General features: G+C 29.6%; 1 protein-coding gene and 1 long non-coding RNA gene across 2 annotated transcripts; one reads left to right on the top strand and one right to left on the bottom strand.

The window, feature by feature from the left end:
- Nucleotides 1-396: 396 nt before the first annotated feature.
- Nucleotides 397-4,039, bottom strand: LOC121219451 (uncharacterized). The gene is made up of 2 exons (XR_005916215.1): nt 3,886-4,039; nt 397-500 (listed from the first exon to the last, which is right to left on the bottom strand). It is a non-coding gene; the product is annotated as an uncharacterized lncRNA (long non-coding RNA).
- Nucleotides 4,040-16,858: 12,819 nt separating this feature from the next.
- Nucleotides 16,859-17,864, top strand: LOC107954350 (fasciclin-like arabinogalactan protein 12). The gene has a single exon (NM_001327623.2). The coding sequence runs from the start codon at nt 16,905-16,907 to the stop codon at nt 17,622-17,624; it is 720 nt and encodes a 239-aa protein (NP_001314552.1). The 5' UTR covers nt 16,859-16,904; the 3' UTR covers nt 17,625-17,864.
- The last annotated feature ends 587 nt before the right edge of the window (nt 17,865-18,451 follow it).

Raw genomic sequence — 18,451 nt, 5'->3', positions numbered from 1 at the left:
CATTCTTAAAAATTTCATATATCATAACATAATTCATTCAAACACATGCATAACGTCCCTTATTCGAGCCTTCGGGGCCTTAGAATCACTTTAGAAACAATTTGGGACTAAATCGGAAACATTTAGAATTTCATAGAAAAAGATAAAATTTTTCAAACTGTAGGGTTTACATGGCTATGTGCCTCACATGGCTGAGACACACGCCCGTGTTTCAGGCTGTGTAACATTCAAAATAGGGACACATGGCCGTGTTCTAGCCCGTGTTACTCACTGACTTGTGCCACATGGCCAAGTCACACACCCTTGTGCCAGGTCGTGTAACTGGTTGACTTGAAATCTTTAGAAACTACAGGGGACACACGGTCGTGTCATAGCTAATGCTTATTCTCCAGATACCGTCATTGCTTCTTCTCCGGGAAAAGAAGTTCACGACCCGTGGGCCTTCTAACTCCACGCGGCATTGCTCCGTTAGGCTTTAGCCCATTGCGAAAAATTCCCCACTGCTGTAACACCCCTAACCTATATCCGTCACTGAATTAGGGTTAAGAGGCATTACTAATCAAAACACAACTTAGAACAGACATTCAGTATAATTCAATAATTTTAACTGTTACATATAAATAGCTAGGTCTAATATTAAACATGCAAAATTTTAAACTTCTTTTTTGACCATTTAAAACAAAACAAAAATATTACAATCGAGCTAAAGCATAAGAATATAAGCCATTTTCATATGGCTATTAATTTCATATACAATATATCAAAGTATGACTTTCCAAAACATTTATCTAGCCTGCACATGCCATAGTTAAAATTTAAACAGTTTAAGACCGAGACAGTAGATAGAGTGATGAACTTGCTGACGATCCCCGAGCTTGAAGCTTGATCTTTAAGTCTATAAAACAAAAATACATAAACAAACAAAGTCAGCTTTTCTAGCTTAGTGAGTCTATAGCATAACAAAAATTATATAAATAATTATGTAATTTCCTGATACACTTAATGAATTCACAAATACTATATATGTTAACTATTACATATAGTCAAATGCATACTTAATTATCAACTCTTAAAACCGAATGTATATTCACTATAAACATGAATAGCCGAATGCTTATATACATATATGCTTAACAGATATTAGCTCCAAATGTATATACACTTTGAACATGAATAGCCGAATGCATATATATACATATACTTAACAAATATTATAACCAAATGTATATATGTAATTATCACCTGCATATATCCAAATGCATATATGTACTTAACATGTACATATAATCAAACCTATACAAAAATACCAATCACATTTCGTATCTGTGTAAATATATATATACCAATCATAAACTTTTAACCTAACTCATATATAATGCATATAAGCGAATGCATTCTTATTCAACATTTACTTATAAGCAAATGTTTATACACATATACATATATATATATCCCCAATTGCGTATATGGATACTCATCAATTTCATATGCCAAATGCATACATATATATATACCTTTCAACTACATATAACAGATGCATATATATATACATTTATCAACCACCTATGCCGAATATATGCACAACTTCTTCAAACACATGAATCTGAACATTCACATAATTTAAACAGATTCACCGGTGCTTAGCCTGCTAGGCTTAAAACCTGATTCAGTACACCGACAATTAGCCTGTTAGACATAAAGTCTGAAATATTTCACCGGCATCAAGCCTGCTAGACATAAAGTCTGAAACATTTCACCGGCATCAACCTGCTAGACGTAAAGTTCGAAATATTTCAGCGGCATCAAGCCTGCTAGACGTAAAGTCTGAAACATTTCACCGGCATCAAGCCTGCTAGACGTAAAGTCTGAAACATTTCACTGGCATCAAGCCTGCTAGACGTAAAGTCTGAAACATTTCACCAGCATCAAGCCTGCAAGATGTAAAGTCTAAATCATCTTACTTTCAAACTATATATGTATATAAAATCCATGCATAAAGATTCAGCTCAAATTTCATAACTTATATCTTTAAAACACATGGATATATAAATCTCAATCACCAAATCTAACTTGATAATTCAATAATTCAACCAAAACATATTTATATATAACCTCATACTTTAGATTCTATTACTAATATCATAAGATTTAATTTATAATATACTATGTAGCTTTAACATTCGAATACCACATATACCTATATAATTTCATATACCATTTCAATACAAGATCTTATACATATAGATATATACATATTCGAATCTAACAAATATATATACATATATATAATTCTATACTTATATTCGAAACAAGAACTTATACCTATATACACATACATATTCGAATTTAACATATATATATAAGTATAATTTCATATTTATACTCAATATAAGTATTTATTCATAAGTATACATGCTTATTTGATCCAAATTATACAAATATTTTATACACATATGTTTATATCTATTCGGACATCTTGTAAACATATATAACAAACAACATTAACTAAATTCAAATATTATTTACACATATACATACATATGTTCGAATATATCACATACCTATGTAATTCCATACCTAAATTCAATACAACAAAATTTACATGTATATACATGTTTATTCAAATATAATTTATACATATATATATTCAAACCTAAATTTATTACAAGGACATTTATATGCATATTTGCATATTCATAGTCATTCGAACCTAACACATATATATGTACATAATTTCATACTTTCAATTCGATTTATATACTTTTAATTTTAACTTAATAAAAATAAAATTGATATACATACATATATAATGATTTAATAAAACTAAATAGCTAATAGACTTACCTCAGACAGTGTAAAATCGAAACCGGATGATTAGTCGACGACTTTAGCTTTTCCTCGATCTAACTCCGATTTCTTTGGTTCTTGATCTAAATATATTCAAAATGAGCTAGTTGAAATATTATCAGATTCAATTTAGTCCAAAAACACATAAATGGGCAAATTACTAATTTGCCCCTAACATTTAAACTTTTTACAATTTAGTCCCTATTGCATAAAACACAAAATACACAAAATTTGTCTACACTATACAAGGGCCGAATATCCCTAGTGCTCATACAAGTCCACATATTTCATTTATTTCATTTATTTCACATTTTAGTCCCTCAAAAATTTAATTTCACAATTTAGCCCTAATTACTCAATTTCACCAAAAATTCAAAGACAAAACATGTTAATCTTTCACATATCTTTCATAATTCATCATCAACTATCACAAAGCTCAAGCATTCATCAATGGCATATCACAAAATCAACACCAAATTCAAAAATTAAAGCATGGGTCTTGTAGTACACAAAACAACGATCTCAAAAATGTAAAAATTATCAAAAACTGAACAAAGACTAACCTTAAATTAAGCTCAACAATGGCCGAATGTTTCAAGCTTCCAAACCTTGTTTTTATTTTCTAAATTCGGTGAAGAAGATGATAACTAGCCTAATTTTATGTATTTTTAATTAACATATAATGTAATATAAGGCTATTTACTTAACTAACCTTATTTACTAAATATAATATATATAAACATTAAAGTTAGTCCATCCACTATCCATATAGTGGTTTAATTGCACTTTTAAACCTCCTAATTAAAAAGACATCAACAAATAGATGCTTTTAAATTAAATCCCTAAGTTTTTATTTTACGCGATTAAACTCTTTTTATCAAATTGAGCACTCAAACGATCAAATTTTCATAAGAAAATTTCACACACTGTAATTCACATACTACAAATACTAATAATAATTTTAAAATATTTTTTGACTCGAATTTATGGTCCCGAAACCACTTTGTCTGATTAGGGTCAAAATCAGGCTGTTACAACTGCTGCCTCCCGTAGGAGTCTGGGCCGTGTCTCAGTCCCAGTGTGGCTGATCATCCTCTCAGACCAGCTACTGATCATCGCCTTGGTAAGCTATTGCCTCACCAACTAGCTAACCAGACGCGAGCACCTCCTCGGGCGGATTCCTCCTTTTTCTCCTTAGCCACACACGACTGAGACACACACCCATGTGGACTAGAAAATGGTCACTTCCAAGCTATTTCTTTCACCCTTTCAAGCATAAAGCTACAAGAAATTTGTACATGTATACAAGACCTTTAAACATACTCAAATTATGCAAAGAATGACTAATCTCCATACCAAATGTTCATACAACCAATATGCCAAAAAACACCTCAATCATCAAGAATCAACTTATATATATACATGAGCATATTTGTTCAAACCTTAACCATACATACCTAACTTATCTTAATACTATTTCCATGCCATATCAAAAATAACTTCACCACATTTAACAACATTTATACCATTTACCAATTGACTTGTTTCCATACCAATACATAACATAATTGACACATATCAACCTTATCATATTAGGCATAACATATCTCAATCATGCATATCTATTCAAGACCTTTCCAAAGCATACAATGTCTTGGCCATATTGAGGTCGATACAACACATACCACTTTGGTAATTTAAAGATACATTAACACATACCAAATTTGGTTATTTCTAAACATACATCAAATGGACCATATCAACCACAACCAACAAGGCATCAAGAACATCATAAGTACCTTAAATCTAAGGCAACATTACAAGCCATAAACATAAACTAAACTTTAGATATAAGTCCACCTATACATGCAATTATAACCATAACCAAGACATCAAAATCTACCGATATAATTACTGGATAGTTTGATAGATCTTTCTGACGAGCTTCCAAACTGATCGAGCCTCCGATAATCTGTAAAGTAAGGGATAAGCAACTACGTAAGCAATGAATGTTTAGTAAGCTCGTACAAACTTTAAACATAATATTCTAATTCAATAATGAACTTTATATGATAAATATAAAACTATACCAATGCCTCAAGATTTATCAACTACGTAACCACCAACTCATAAATTAGTAAGTCTATCAATATCATATATATTTTCATTTCTAACATAATAGGATTTTATAAAATATTTTACACCATCACTAACCTTTTCATAAAACTACGAATAACTTCCTTTACTTACTTTCCATTCCATTTACTAAGCACAAACTTAAATAACAACATCAATTAACTAGTTAATATATTTATTCATAACATAGGTAAGTTCAACCATAACATACGTAATTTCTCATATATAAGTACATTATTCAACTCATCAATCCCTTTTTCATCATATCATATTTCAATTATGAACTTACTGTTTCATTACCTTTTCTTACTGTTTCATTTGTATAATACCAGACATAAGCATATACATCAATCATAATCTCAAGCTTGACATAAGCCTAATCACCATCATTAATACACAAGTTAGTGCATTTATGTATATAACTCATTTGGGGTTAATCACATGATAAACCATTTTATAAGAAATTACACCTTTTGAATCTTACCACCATTTTTATGAACATAAGCATATTTACATTTGGACAATTACCATTTCAATGTATATCATTAATATTAAACATGATATAATGCAACCAAAAACTTAGCACAAACCTAAACATCATCCACAATCTCAACTGATGAATTCATTTATGTTCAGGTTAATATTCAATAAATAACAAATATTTAAAATTCATTAAACAAATTACCTTACCAAGATTTTCCATACTAATAAAGACTTATGGATAAGAGTACATCGTCAGTCCAACCAAACACACCAATGCTCATAAGAGCTTATCCAACCAACACACCAAACAGAGTATATAACACGAGAGTTCACAACAAATGTTGAACCTCAGTTTACTCGGGTAATAGGAATATACATCACTCCGTAATCATCTCCACTCCAATCCCCTGTAACACACCAAATCACGATTGTACTCTATCCTTCATTCAATCTAATCTGAGTAATCAAATTCAATATTATATCTCAAATTACCATTAATTATCACTAATTAAAAATAAATATACAAGTTGTACTATGTTAATCTACTCAAAAAAATTCATATTGATGTTAAATTCTAACCGTATGAACTTACCTGGCTAAATTGCATAAATGTCAAAGTATAGGGCATTTTGATAATTTTCCATTCTCCCCGATTTTCTACTCGACCTTGATTTAAATTAATAATTTCATTCGATATATTAATTTAGACAAAAAAATTCATTTACTGTAATTTAGTCATTTTTGACATTTTTACAAAATTACCCTTAAATTTTTACTTTTATTCAATTTAATCCCTGTGCCCAAAACATGCAAATTAACCATTTTACCCTAAATTGAGCTTAGATGAATGTTCACGGTATCCGAAACAGCTCATTTATGTAAAAATTTCACATTAAATTCTTGTAATTTTATTAATTTAATAATTTAACCCCTAATAAAAAATTCATCAAAAATTACTTAATAAAATACTTTTAAATATCAACCAACATTTTAAATTCATCATTTAATATCTAAAATCACAAGGTTCATCAATGGAAACATTCAAAGTCTTTAACAGTTTCAAAATCGAAGGTACGGGCAAGCTGGACCTAGTTGCAACGATTTCAAAAATATAAAAATTAAAAGAAACGGGACTAAAACGAACTTACATGCATCAAATGAAACATAGCCGAAAGCTTCATCTCAACATCCATGGTGTTTTTGGTTGTTGAAGAAGAAACAAAAAAGATTATATTAAATTAACCTTTTGTTTTTATTTTATTTTAATTTAATTTATCAAATTACCATTTTAACCTTGGTTAATAAACAAATAAAACACCAATTTCATGACCATAATTGTCCATCGCATAAATATATGGCACAATTACCATCAAAGGAAGGTTTAATTTCACAATTGGTCCTTCAATTAAATTAAATTCTAACTTAATAAACTTATTTACAATTTAATCCTAAACTAATTAAGACTAAAAGAACAATCAATCCAAAAGCTAGTGGATTCAATCATGACACCACCGCTTGGAAACTTTGACCATAGTTTAATTACCATTTAAGTCCCTTTATCTTTATTCCTTAAGCCATTTAATCACTTAAATCCAATAGTGATCAAATTTTACATCTTTTATGATTTAGTCCTTTTTAATTAATTAACTATCGAAACGTTAAAATTTTCCAACAAAATTTTAATACCACCTTAATGACACTCCGTAAATATTTATAAAAATATTTACGGCTCGATTTATAGAAATGAGATCCCGATACACCATATTTTAAAATCACTTGACCTTAGGGTTTTACCACTTAAACTTAATTAATCATTCAAATAGCATAACTTATCAAATCAAAAATCTTTTAAAAACTATATTTGACTCGTAAATATTAAATAATAATATTTACGAACTTACTTGTTAGATTTGATGGCCCCGAAACCACTATTTCTGACCCCACTGAAAAATGGGTTGTTACATTTGGTGTCTTGCTGGAAATATGGCTATGAATTTTGAGTACGGTGGAAGGGCTTAAGATGCAGGTATTGATTATGAAAGGTTCTTGGTGATGCTTTTTTTGTGTGGGACGTTGAGGGGTGAAGTTGGTGTTGTCATAGGTTTTGGTGTCCGTCTCTTGCATCTTGTTTAAGGTGTTTTGTTTCTTTCTTTGGATGCTTCAATCTCGTATGACAGAATTTTTGTAATGCCCCAAAATTTGAGTTTTATTTCTAAGTTGTGTCGATGAATGTGTTTTCTGTTTGCTCACTTGAGATCTGAGGTTTGAGTCACATAAATTTTGGAATTTTGTTAAGTTCCTTACTTGAACCCTTAGCTTAGGATTCCTTGTTTAAGTTTAGTTCTGTGCATTTTTGTGTCAAGAATGAGCATGCTGGTTCACTGGTCAATTACCTATCTATTCTCTAGTTTCGTGTTTGAGTCACTATGTATGCAACAAGGATGTTTTTTTTTTGCATTTTTTCCTATAAAACTGATCTGAATTTTAAATATACTTTATTATACTGTTAATAGACGCTTTTTTTCTATTTTCCCCAATTTGTTTTTTCTTTTTTTTTCCCGTTTACATCTTTCTTAATTCTCTTTTATCTTGTTCTTCCTATGTAAATTGCTACGTTAGATCGTGTTATCACTTGTTCTGGTGTGCTTCAAGGTAAGTTGAGTCAATTGTTTGTCATTTTGTGTTATTGTGCGATTTGAGGACTCTTAAAAAATCTCGAGGTTTGTTAGCTTGTTGTGCGTTGTGTTTCTATGCATTAAGAAAGATTCAATAGATGCCTAACACCTTTTGTTTTACTTAGGAACTGAATGGGTACTGGGAATTCGCAGTAAGTAGTCTTTCAACAGTTTCATGTAGTGAGTTGAAAGTTTCGACGAAGTTCGATTGCTGTTACTTACGCATTTTGTGAAGGTTTTGTTGAATTGAATGTTTGAAACTTGTTTTAGACTTGGAATTTGCAAGTTGGTGCCTCTATAGCGACGTGTAACAGGTGGGTATTGAAACCCTTGCTTTTTCTGCTTTTTTCTCCTTCAAAAATGAGGTTGTCGATGCCACATGGGCGTGTGTGCAGGTCGTGTAGGTCATACGGGAAAGAAACATGGGTGTGTGTCTAGACCGTGTAACTCTCTGAGTTCGAATTTGAGGTCACACAAGTAAGTCACACGGGCGTGTATCCAGGTCGTGTAACTCCCTAAGTTAAGACTTGGAGTCACACGGGTAGGGCACACGGGTGTGTGTCTAGGTTGTGTAACTCCCTGAGTTTAGACTTGGAGTCACACGGGTAGGGGACACGGGCATGTGCCGAGTCGTGTGAGGTACACGGGCTAGCACACGGACGTGTGTCCAGGCTGTGTAACTCACTGAATTGATAACTAGGGCACACAGGTAACCACATGGTCGTGTGCCAAGCTGTATGGGGTGAAACGGACCACTATTTGGGCTTATGAGCCCAAATCACCAACTTCGGTAATGCCGTAATTATAGTATGAGGCGAGTGTAAACTATTATAAGATAGGCATCACTGTATTGAACTGGATGATCTGTTTTATTGTGACCATAAACTGGTTTTATTTATACTCTGTTATTTTGGAATGTGTAATTGTAACTACATCTGAAATACGTATTGATATCTGTTATCTGTTATGCATTTGCATGGGGCGGGAGTTATGGTTTGAAAGAAGTATTCTGTAATGAACTGGTGGTCAAACCACCCATGATACTATTTGATCTGGTAGTGAGACTGTAAACACTGCAACGTGTCATATCGACACTATGAAATGTGTAGGGATGGATGTGTATTATATACCTGTTGGTGGGTAAGGTGGATGGAGATGGCGTGTAGCAGATGGAATAGGAAATTTCATCTGCATCTGTACTGTATGACGTGTGCACATAATTGTATTGGTGTTATACGTGCATTTGTATCAATCTTCTATGCATCAAGATTGTTGTGCTTGGATCCGATTAAGTTATTGATCTATTTGAGTAGACGAATTATTATCCGAATAATCAATAATATTTGAATTTTTGTATATAGGTTAGTCTGTTTATATTACGTTTTACAATGCAGCACACTAACTACTTGAATGAATTTTAGGGAACTCTCAGGAATAAGCGGCAGATAGGCGTAGGACTCGGTCACCTATAGGACTTATATATGTGTGTGAACCTATGATTAGTTTTGCATTGTCTCTAACTTCTAGGATTTGACTGTGTTTTGGATAGTGGTTGTTTTATTATATAACGATGGTGAACGTCTTGCTTTACGTATGACTTTTTCTGGTAAGACGTCGTAACATTATAAACTTAGCCTTTTCATTTAAGTCGGGTTTAGGGTATTATAATTTTTTCCTTTTTGTTTAATAAAATAAATTTATTGCTGAGCCAAAAAAATAACGATAAAATAAGAAGAGCTAATACCTTCAAAAATTCATTATCCTTCTCCTTCGATTAGGAATTAATGAAAATGAAAATGGGTGCAAAACATATTTTGGTTTGCCTTCACTTCAATTGGGAACAAAAGAAAATTCTTAAGACTCCACTTAGATTCAAAAGAACCCATGGTAAGATAGAATATTGGGGAATGTATTGGTTTTCGGTTTAGATAGCAAATCGTGGTTATTTTTGTGTAGAGATGTAAATGAATAAAGCGTTCGATGAATAGTTTATGAACAAATCAATTTTTATTTGTTTATGTTTATTTATTAAGCTAAATAAACGAATATAAACAAGATTTTAAGGCTTGTTTATTAAACGAACCGAACACAAACAAAGCTTGTTCAGTTCATTCATGTTCGTGAACAAGCTCGTTTATGTTTGCTTAAAACTTGTTTATTATTCCATTAGTATATATTAATAAAATTATTATGGTTTGTGGCTATTATTTATAATATAATTATTAATATTTATATTTGATTATTTTATATCTAAAAATAATATATATGTTTATTTATTGTTTGTTTATTTATTATTTATAAATATTGTTCATGAACATGTTCAATTATATATGTTTGTTTAATGTTCACGAACTTGTTCATTTAACTTAAACAAACGAATACGAATACACATAATTTTAAATAAACAAACACAAACAAAAATTTTAAAATTTCTAATAAACATGAACAGACTTAAAAATAAACATAATTGTATTTATTAAGCTCGGTTAATTTACAACTCACTTTTGTGTGTTTTAATCCATTGGAGCTCCTATTTTCTACTGGAAGTTTATAGTCTAATGAAAAAAAGCCACTTAGGTGAAAATGCTTTTTACCACTTTAATTTTTTTTAAAATTTTTGTTTTTATTCATTCCAATTTTGGGGTTGGGTTTTATGAATTTTTTTTGAAAGTGGATTTTATAAAATTAAATATAATATAATATAATATAAATATAATAATTATAAAAAAGATATTATTAATCATGTTGTTATATAATGGCATTTTATTTTTATAAATTTTTTATTATAAAAAATATAATTTTAATTATTAGTTAATATACAGATTATTATAATTAATTTAATTTTATAAAGATATGATTTTAATACTTTTTAATTATTATTTAATATAGATACAATATTTTAATTTTATTTTGTATACACATTTGAATATTGATATAGATGATCATTTTCTATTTTCACCTCATTATCACTATTATTAAATTAAAACATACATCTCATCACCTTTTTAATTTCATCATTATAATAATACTCTCACTACTACAATAATTATTCTCACCATTATTGTTATTTTTAATCTTCATCTAATTAGAGTCTAAAGCTAAGAAAAAATGAAAAAAAAAATCCTTCTCCTTCAGAACAAAAAATGGCTAAAGCTGTAACAAAAGCAAATTTTCTTATCCATTTCATTTCATTTTTTTGATTTATTGCCTGAGTTTCCTTTCATGATCAGATACAAGATTCATGAAAAGAGTTTCCCTTCAGATATAAAAAATTTGCAATAAATGTGAGTTTGGTGGTTGTTCTCTCCATTTTTCTGCAAAAGTAACAGATTGAAAGAGTTGAAAGGTGAACAACACATTATTAATGATTGTTGTTTGTTGCTCTTTCTAAATTTTAACTCACATATTCTCACAGTTACACACTTAAATTTTTTCTATGTGATTCGTGCGGTTTTAGGCGATTCGTTCGTCTAAATTCACCTAGGTTAGCCTTTACTCAAGTGAGAATTCCTTTAAAAGTCCTTCAAGGCATCAATTTGTATAGCGAAAAATAATTTATGCCAAAAGAAGCAACAAAAGAACAACAAAAAAAATGCACACAATGTGCTTCAGTAAATGCTCTTTATATTCTATTATTCACAAAGAATAATGAAATAATGAATGGAGTGCGTACAAATGAGGGGAGACTCTCTATTTATAGTTGAGCTCCCCAAAACCGATGGTCAAGATACATTTACATCTACAGACGAGATTAACTATATCCATTGATTTTACGAATTTACAAGATATGCCATATCAAATCAAATTTTTACAAGATATGATTCTATCAATCTTTTAAAATTAATTACCAAAATAACCTAAGTTGCCAAATCTTTATTATCGGGCCAACTAGGCTTCAATTTGACAGGCTTCTCCAACAGCTTACCGAATTGGGTCAGTTCTTGCGGGCCAAATGATCCCCATCTACACAATAGACCTCTATCAAATGCATTTGGTGCGATGATCACGAGCTTTGAATTGTGGTCCCTGACACTAGGAGGAGGTGTTTTGTGTTTTTTAATACTGTAATTTCAATAGAATATAATTTTGAAATATGACTGATTGAAATGTCAAAATTACTTTATTATATTTGGAATGTATTGGAAAGTATTGATTAAAATCTTAAAAAAAATGATATTAATATATTTGGTACATTCAATATTTTTCTAATAATGTAATGTAATGCAATGCAATGCTACTTTACGAAACTATCTTTATTAAATAAAAAATAATATTAATGTATTTTAATAATATTTATTATTAGCAAATATTTGAATTAATTCATTTTCTCATATTAACTTAAGATTGTGAAATTATGTAATTTTAACTTTTTTTTTCCTACATTATATTGTAAGTATAAATCTTATATTGCATGTATTTAATACTAAAATTTGATATCGATAAAAATTATATTTAATAAAGAAATATAATATTTACGCACACATGTGTAACACTTGTTAAAAGAAGGTAGAATTTGTATATTTAGAACAAAGCAATAATGATGAAAGAATAAGAGAACAAATGGTGACTGTGTTTTCCTTTGCGACCAATAAATTAAAAATTTTGTACCAGCATTTCTTTTACTTTCCATTTGTGGGAAAATAATTTTCAAAAATATACATAATATATGTATATATTTGTATTATTGAGAGATGATAATGATGAGGTATGTATTTATAAAAAGAAAAGGGAAAGAGAGCGCAAAGAAAGGGAAAGGGCAGCAAAATTTTAAGGGCTAACATTGATGGCAATGGTGTCACCTTCCAAACCACTACCCATTTTCATAGGACCAACTTGCTTCTTTATGGTGTGCGGTGCAATCAAATCAATAAGATTTGATCTCATTTAATATTTAATTCTAAATTCAATATATAAGATCTTTAAATTCTAAAATTATATTACAAAAACCCATACCCTTTATCTTAATACACATTTTTATTCAATTTTAATATAAATTTCTAACTATTACACACTTATATAATAAGGTATACAATGACAAGTGGCGCATCTCAATTTTTTCTATAATTTTATAATTTTTAACCAAATTATCTCTTCAAAATATTTAATAATTTAACAATTTAAAAGGATTCAACATAAATTCACTTATATATTATAACTTAAATTGATATAATGATCATATATTTATATACCTCCATTGAATACATAATAACCATAATTTTAATATGATCATATTACAAAATAAATAACTATGTATTAATTATTATTTCCTCTTTATCGTTCTGAAAACTAAATATTATAATAATGGATGTCTATTGTTCTTACCCATTACCAATTTTATGAAAGTAAAACTGTATAATGGGAAGTTATGGGTAAAATACATAATTTTATTTACTTATAATTTAATATATAAGGTCTCACATTTTTTAGTATTTACAAGCAATCCAATCCCTGCATGTACCTTATTTCTATTAATAATTTAAATGATTAGACTTTTTAAGTTATATAAAATATCATTTCAGTTCATTTCATTAAAATACTTTAATATATATCATATATATAATATAACAAGATGGATACCCTATATTTACACCAATTCACGTTCTCTCCATTTTTTACATTTATTTTTTTATTTATTCACTTTCATATGTATATGCGCATTTGAGATCCAATTAAAGAATAAAACGGATGGACATCACTGCACACCAATCAACATGTAATTCGTATTCAACAAATCTTACTTAATGCAATTTTAAAACAGTATCTTGTAACCTTTATTTCCATACACTTTTCATTATAATTTTATCTTCTAATATTTTCACATTGCATGGGCATACACGTGTGATCCAATTTTAGCTATATTTGAATGTATAATATATATTCAAAATCTATTATTTTCTTTGCAGAAATTTTAATTATTAAACACAGTTGAAAAATAAATACACAATTAAATAAAATGCACAATAAATTTAATTAATATTTATTAATACATGTGTGGACAGTGGCGGAGCTAGGGGCAGATAAGGGTCTTGGCCCCTAGAATGAAATTTTTTTTATTTAGGCCATTTATAATTTATAAAACTTTAAATTAATGACGATAAAATCACATTTTGGCCTCCAAATGAAAAAAATTAATTTAATCCTTTAAAAATTATAAATATATAAACTATTAAAATAGTGAAATTACATTTTTACTATCATAAAAATATACAATTTAATTTCGGCACCCCAAAAATAATTTTTTTGGCTCCGCCACTATGTGTGTATTGTTTGAACGCAAAATTATGAACCATAGTATAAGATTTTAAAAAATGGTTACAGAGCTAATAAATATAGCTATATGTCACGGGGCTAGAACTTTAGTTTCACAATTTGTGCAGTGATTTTTTGGTTTCAAATCCATCTAAATCAACCTAAGTCTCGCAAAGTGAAAATTCTCAACAGAAATTCTCTAATTTACCGAAAATAAAGCAAAAACAACTCAAAGACAAAAGAGAAAGCAACACCCACAAGGTGTTTGAGCAAATGCTCTTAAAGTAGACCTGCTCATAGGCTGGGCCGATTGGGTTTTTAGTATTTTTTTATATATTATATATTTAAAAATTATATAAAAAATCAATACGGGCAGGTCAGGCCCGAGCTTGGCAAAATTTTAGGCCCATTTTTGGGCCTAGCAAACGGGCCTAAATTTTTTGTTGAACCCGACCCAACCCATGAGCACCTCTATGTCAAAGTATATTCACTAAGTTTGAATAAAATATATTGAGATTCTATGGGGTGATTATAAATGTGGGGGAATACCTTTATTTATAGTTAAGCTCCTCCAGATCCAATGATAAAGTTTACTTTACATTGACGGTCGAGATTAAGTCAATCTACAATTTGAGATCCTTAAGAGATTTACATGATCCCCTAAGATTACCAATGTAGCCCTAATTTTGCTTAAGTGCTTCACTGGGCCATCAAGGTTTCAAGTAGATGGGTTAACTTCTCCATACTTCACGAATTGAGTCATTTCAAATAAGTCGAATGAGCCCTATTGAATCAATTAGCCTCAACGGAATGCTCATACATTAGTTACGAGCTTTGATCCGCGACCCATAACATATAGACATGCATATATACATATTTATCATAAAACATTTTTATCAAAATTACAAATCAAATAAACACATTTTTGATTTGCAAGTAAAAAGAATATAGTTACTTATATATGTTAATATATTCGATATTCAAACATTAAAACAAAAGTTAGCATATTACCCATATATATATTTAATTTATTTACAATATATAAAGGTTTTTAAAAACCTAATTAAACTTTTTACACATATATGCTGTCAAAAGTACACTATTCGATCAATTTGTTTTATGAATTATATTTTTAAAATAAAGGTGTTTTATATTATATCATACATAAATTATATTACAAACTTTTAAACTCCCAACTGATACGGAGGAATCAGGAGTTCCATTTCTTTATTCAACTCACATAAGACTACCCAATTTAATAGAATTTTGCTAGATTCAAGTTTTCATTTTTTAACATACTTTTTTACTCATTTTATTTGTAATGTTGACTCAATTTTAGTTAAAACTCATCGTGACATGTAATCATATCTCAAATTAAATACAATTATTAATTATATTTATTTAAAAAAAACATTAATTTAAAATAAATATTAATATCTACAAAATACTCACATATTTTAAAACTTTGAACTATTTGTGCATTGCACGGATTAAAAAACTACATATTATATTTTGAATTATTTACACACGTAAATCCATGTAACGCCGGATAAGAAAACTATGTAATATATAGTGATATTTTCATGACTATTTTTAAAAATATTTACCTCTTAGCCTCTTACAATATAAATTCGGATTTAAGTTAAAACATTCAAAAATAAATTGATTTTAGAATGCTATTTTATATTAATATTGTAACAATAAATTTTAAATTCTATTTGTGACATTGACGAAGCTAAAAGAAACGATGATTCTTAATTTATTTATTGAAATTATCAACTAAAATTATTTGCATACATTTTTTTTGTTTTAAATATTATTTTATAATTTAAAAAGAATATTTTTTAAGTTGTATATATCTTTTAAATATTATATCATTAATATTTTTAATTAATATGATATTATTTAAATAATAATTTTATAAAATAAAATAGTAGTTTGTGCATGGGATAGAAAAGTAGTATTAATATAAGAGAGAATGTTTGATACACCATTGGTGTATACATCTTATGTACCATTAATAAAAATAAAAATAAAAATGTATTTAAAAATAAATATTAAACATAAAAAAAATATCAATCATCTAAATTTCGAAATTAAAAACCTAAAATCCAACACCCAACACCTACAAGAGAAAAAATAATTATAATCAATATTTAATTATATAAATAAATTTAATTATATTTATTTTTAAGTCCTTTAAAATTTTCTAATTTTAATTTTATTATTAACAGATTCAATATAATTATTTAAAAAGTTACATTTTAACAAATTTGTGATCGTTGGGATTTTAATGTTAGCAAAAACATAAACAATCATTACATCATTGTTAATATTAATTGGTTCACACATCAAACTCCAAATCTCCTCTGTTTTTACTTTCTTTCCAAGCAATCAATGGTTTGCTCTAACAGTGTTTTATCCATTCCCTCTTCTCCTTATATTTCATTCCATTTTCCATTGCTTCCATTGCCAAATCAACAATTTCCCACACATACCAAAACCCCTTCAACAATGGCGATTACGAAGCAACATTTGATCCCGCTTTTCGCTATCTCATTTCTCTTGTTTTTCCAGCTCCATTGCTCAACAACTTCAGCCCAGGCTCCCGCTCAGTCTCCCGCACCACCTGGTCCACCAGACGTCACCAAAATCCTGCAAAAAGCCGGCCAATACTCCGTCTTCGTTCGTCTTCTCAAATCCACCCAAGTCTCCGACCGTCTCATTGGCGAGCTCAAAGACACAGATGATGGGAAGACCATTTTTGCCCCCACTGATAAGGCTTTCTCCGCCCTCAAATCTGGTGCCTTGAATTCACTCAACGATGAACAAAGGGTTCAGCTGGTGCTATTTCACGTCATCCCAAGTTATATCCCATTATCCCAATTCCAAACAGTTAGCAACCCTATGAGAACACAAGCCGGAGATAGCGGCGACGGTGAGTTTCCTCTCAACGTCCCCTCTTCGGGAAACACAGTGGTTCTAAAGACAGGGCTGACGAAAACCAGTGTTAGTGATACCATTTATACCGATGGTCAGCTGGCTGTTTATCGAGTCGATCAGGTGCTTCAACCTTTGCAAGTCTTCGCTGCTAGGTCTTCAGCTCTGGCACCGGCACCGGGAATGTCTAGGAAGGCTGCTGACGTTGATGGGAAATCCAAAGCTTCGAGCCTTGCCATGCAAAACTTAGCTTTGTTTGTAGTTAGTGTTATAGCTTTTGCACTTTCTTTGTGACAATAAAAGGGTTTTGATAGGATTTCGTGATGGAAAATTCGGGGACCTCTTATTGCCCATGGTTCTCTTCTCTCCATGGGCTATTGAAGATTGTGATTTGTGCGTGCAAGTTTTCTTGTTTTTTTTGGTGAATCATTATTCTTATTATTATTATATTTAATTTGATTTGAATGTCTCCTTGGACAATACAAAGTAATTGTATTAAAATGAAATTACTAATATAGTAGTTATATTCTCTTATATAAAGAATTGTATTTACTTGAACTTGTTTGGCTATGTAACCACACTGTAATTAGGACCTTCTTATCTTGAGGTAACCAAAATGAAAAGGTCATATCCTGTAAGTTAGTATGACATCTCGAATCCTCGAAAATAAGGTTACTCATTATTTAATTACTATTTAAATCTCATGTGTTTTTAGTTTTAAAAAAGATGTTAGGTTATTTAGGTTCAAAGAGAAAGTCGAACCCCGTAAATTAGAGCACAACTTCTCGAATCTCTAAATAAAGAACATTGCCTCAGTTTTAAAATTTTCCTTTTTTGTGCATCGGGTAAAAAAATAGATATGACGTTTAATGCAATATGCGATTGATTTATTCAAGTGTTGGTATAAAAATAAACGAATATTTAAACATGTTGCATAATATGAAAATGTCAAAAATAGTATAGAATAACTTACGTGGTCACAAAATGATAACAAAATAATAACATATGGTAGTCCGAATAATTTTTAGCCGATTAATAATACTATTTAATAATGGTAACAATAGGAAAATAATAAATGAAACATTAGTAATAACCCAAAAATGGTGAAATAATAAAAAAGG

The sequence above is a fragment of the Gossypium hirsutum genome, chromosome D07, assembly GCF_007990345.1.
Source record: "Gossypium hirsutum isolate 1008001.06 chromosome D07, Gossypium_hirsutum_v2.1, whole genome shotgun sequence".
In the NCBI taxonomy this organism is placed as follows: Eukaryota; Viridiplantae; Streptophyta; class Magnoliopsida; order Malvales; family Malvaceae; genus Gossypium; species Gossypium hirsutum.
Note: the sequence above shows the minus strand (reverse complement) of the source record. Positions and strands in the feature narration are given on the sequence as shown.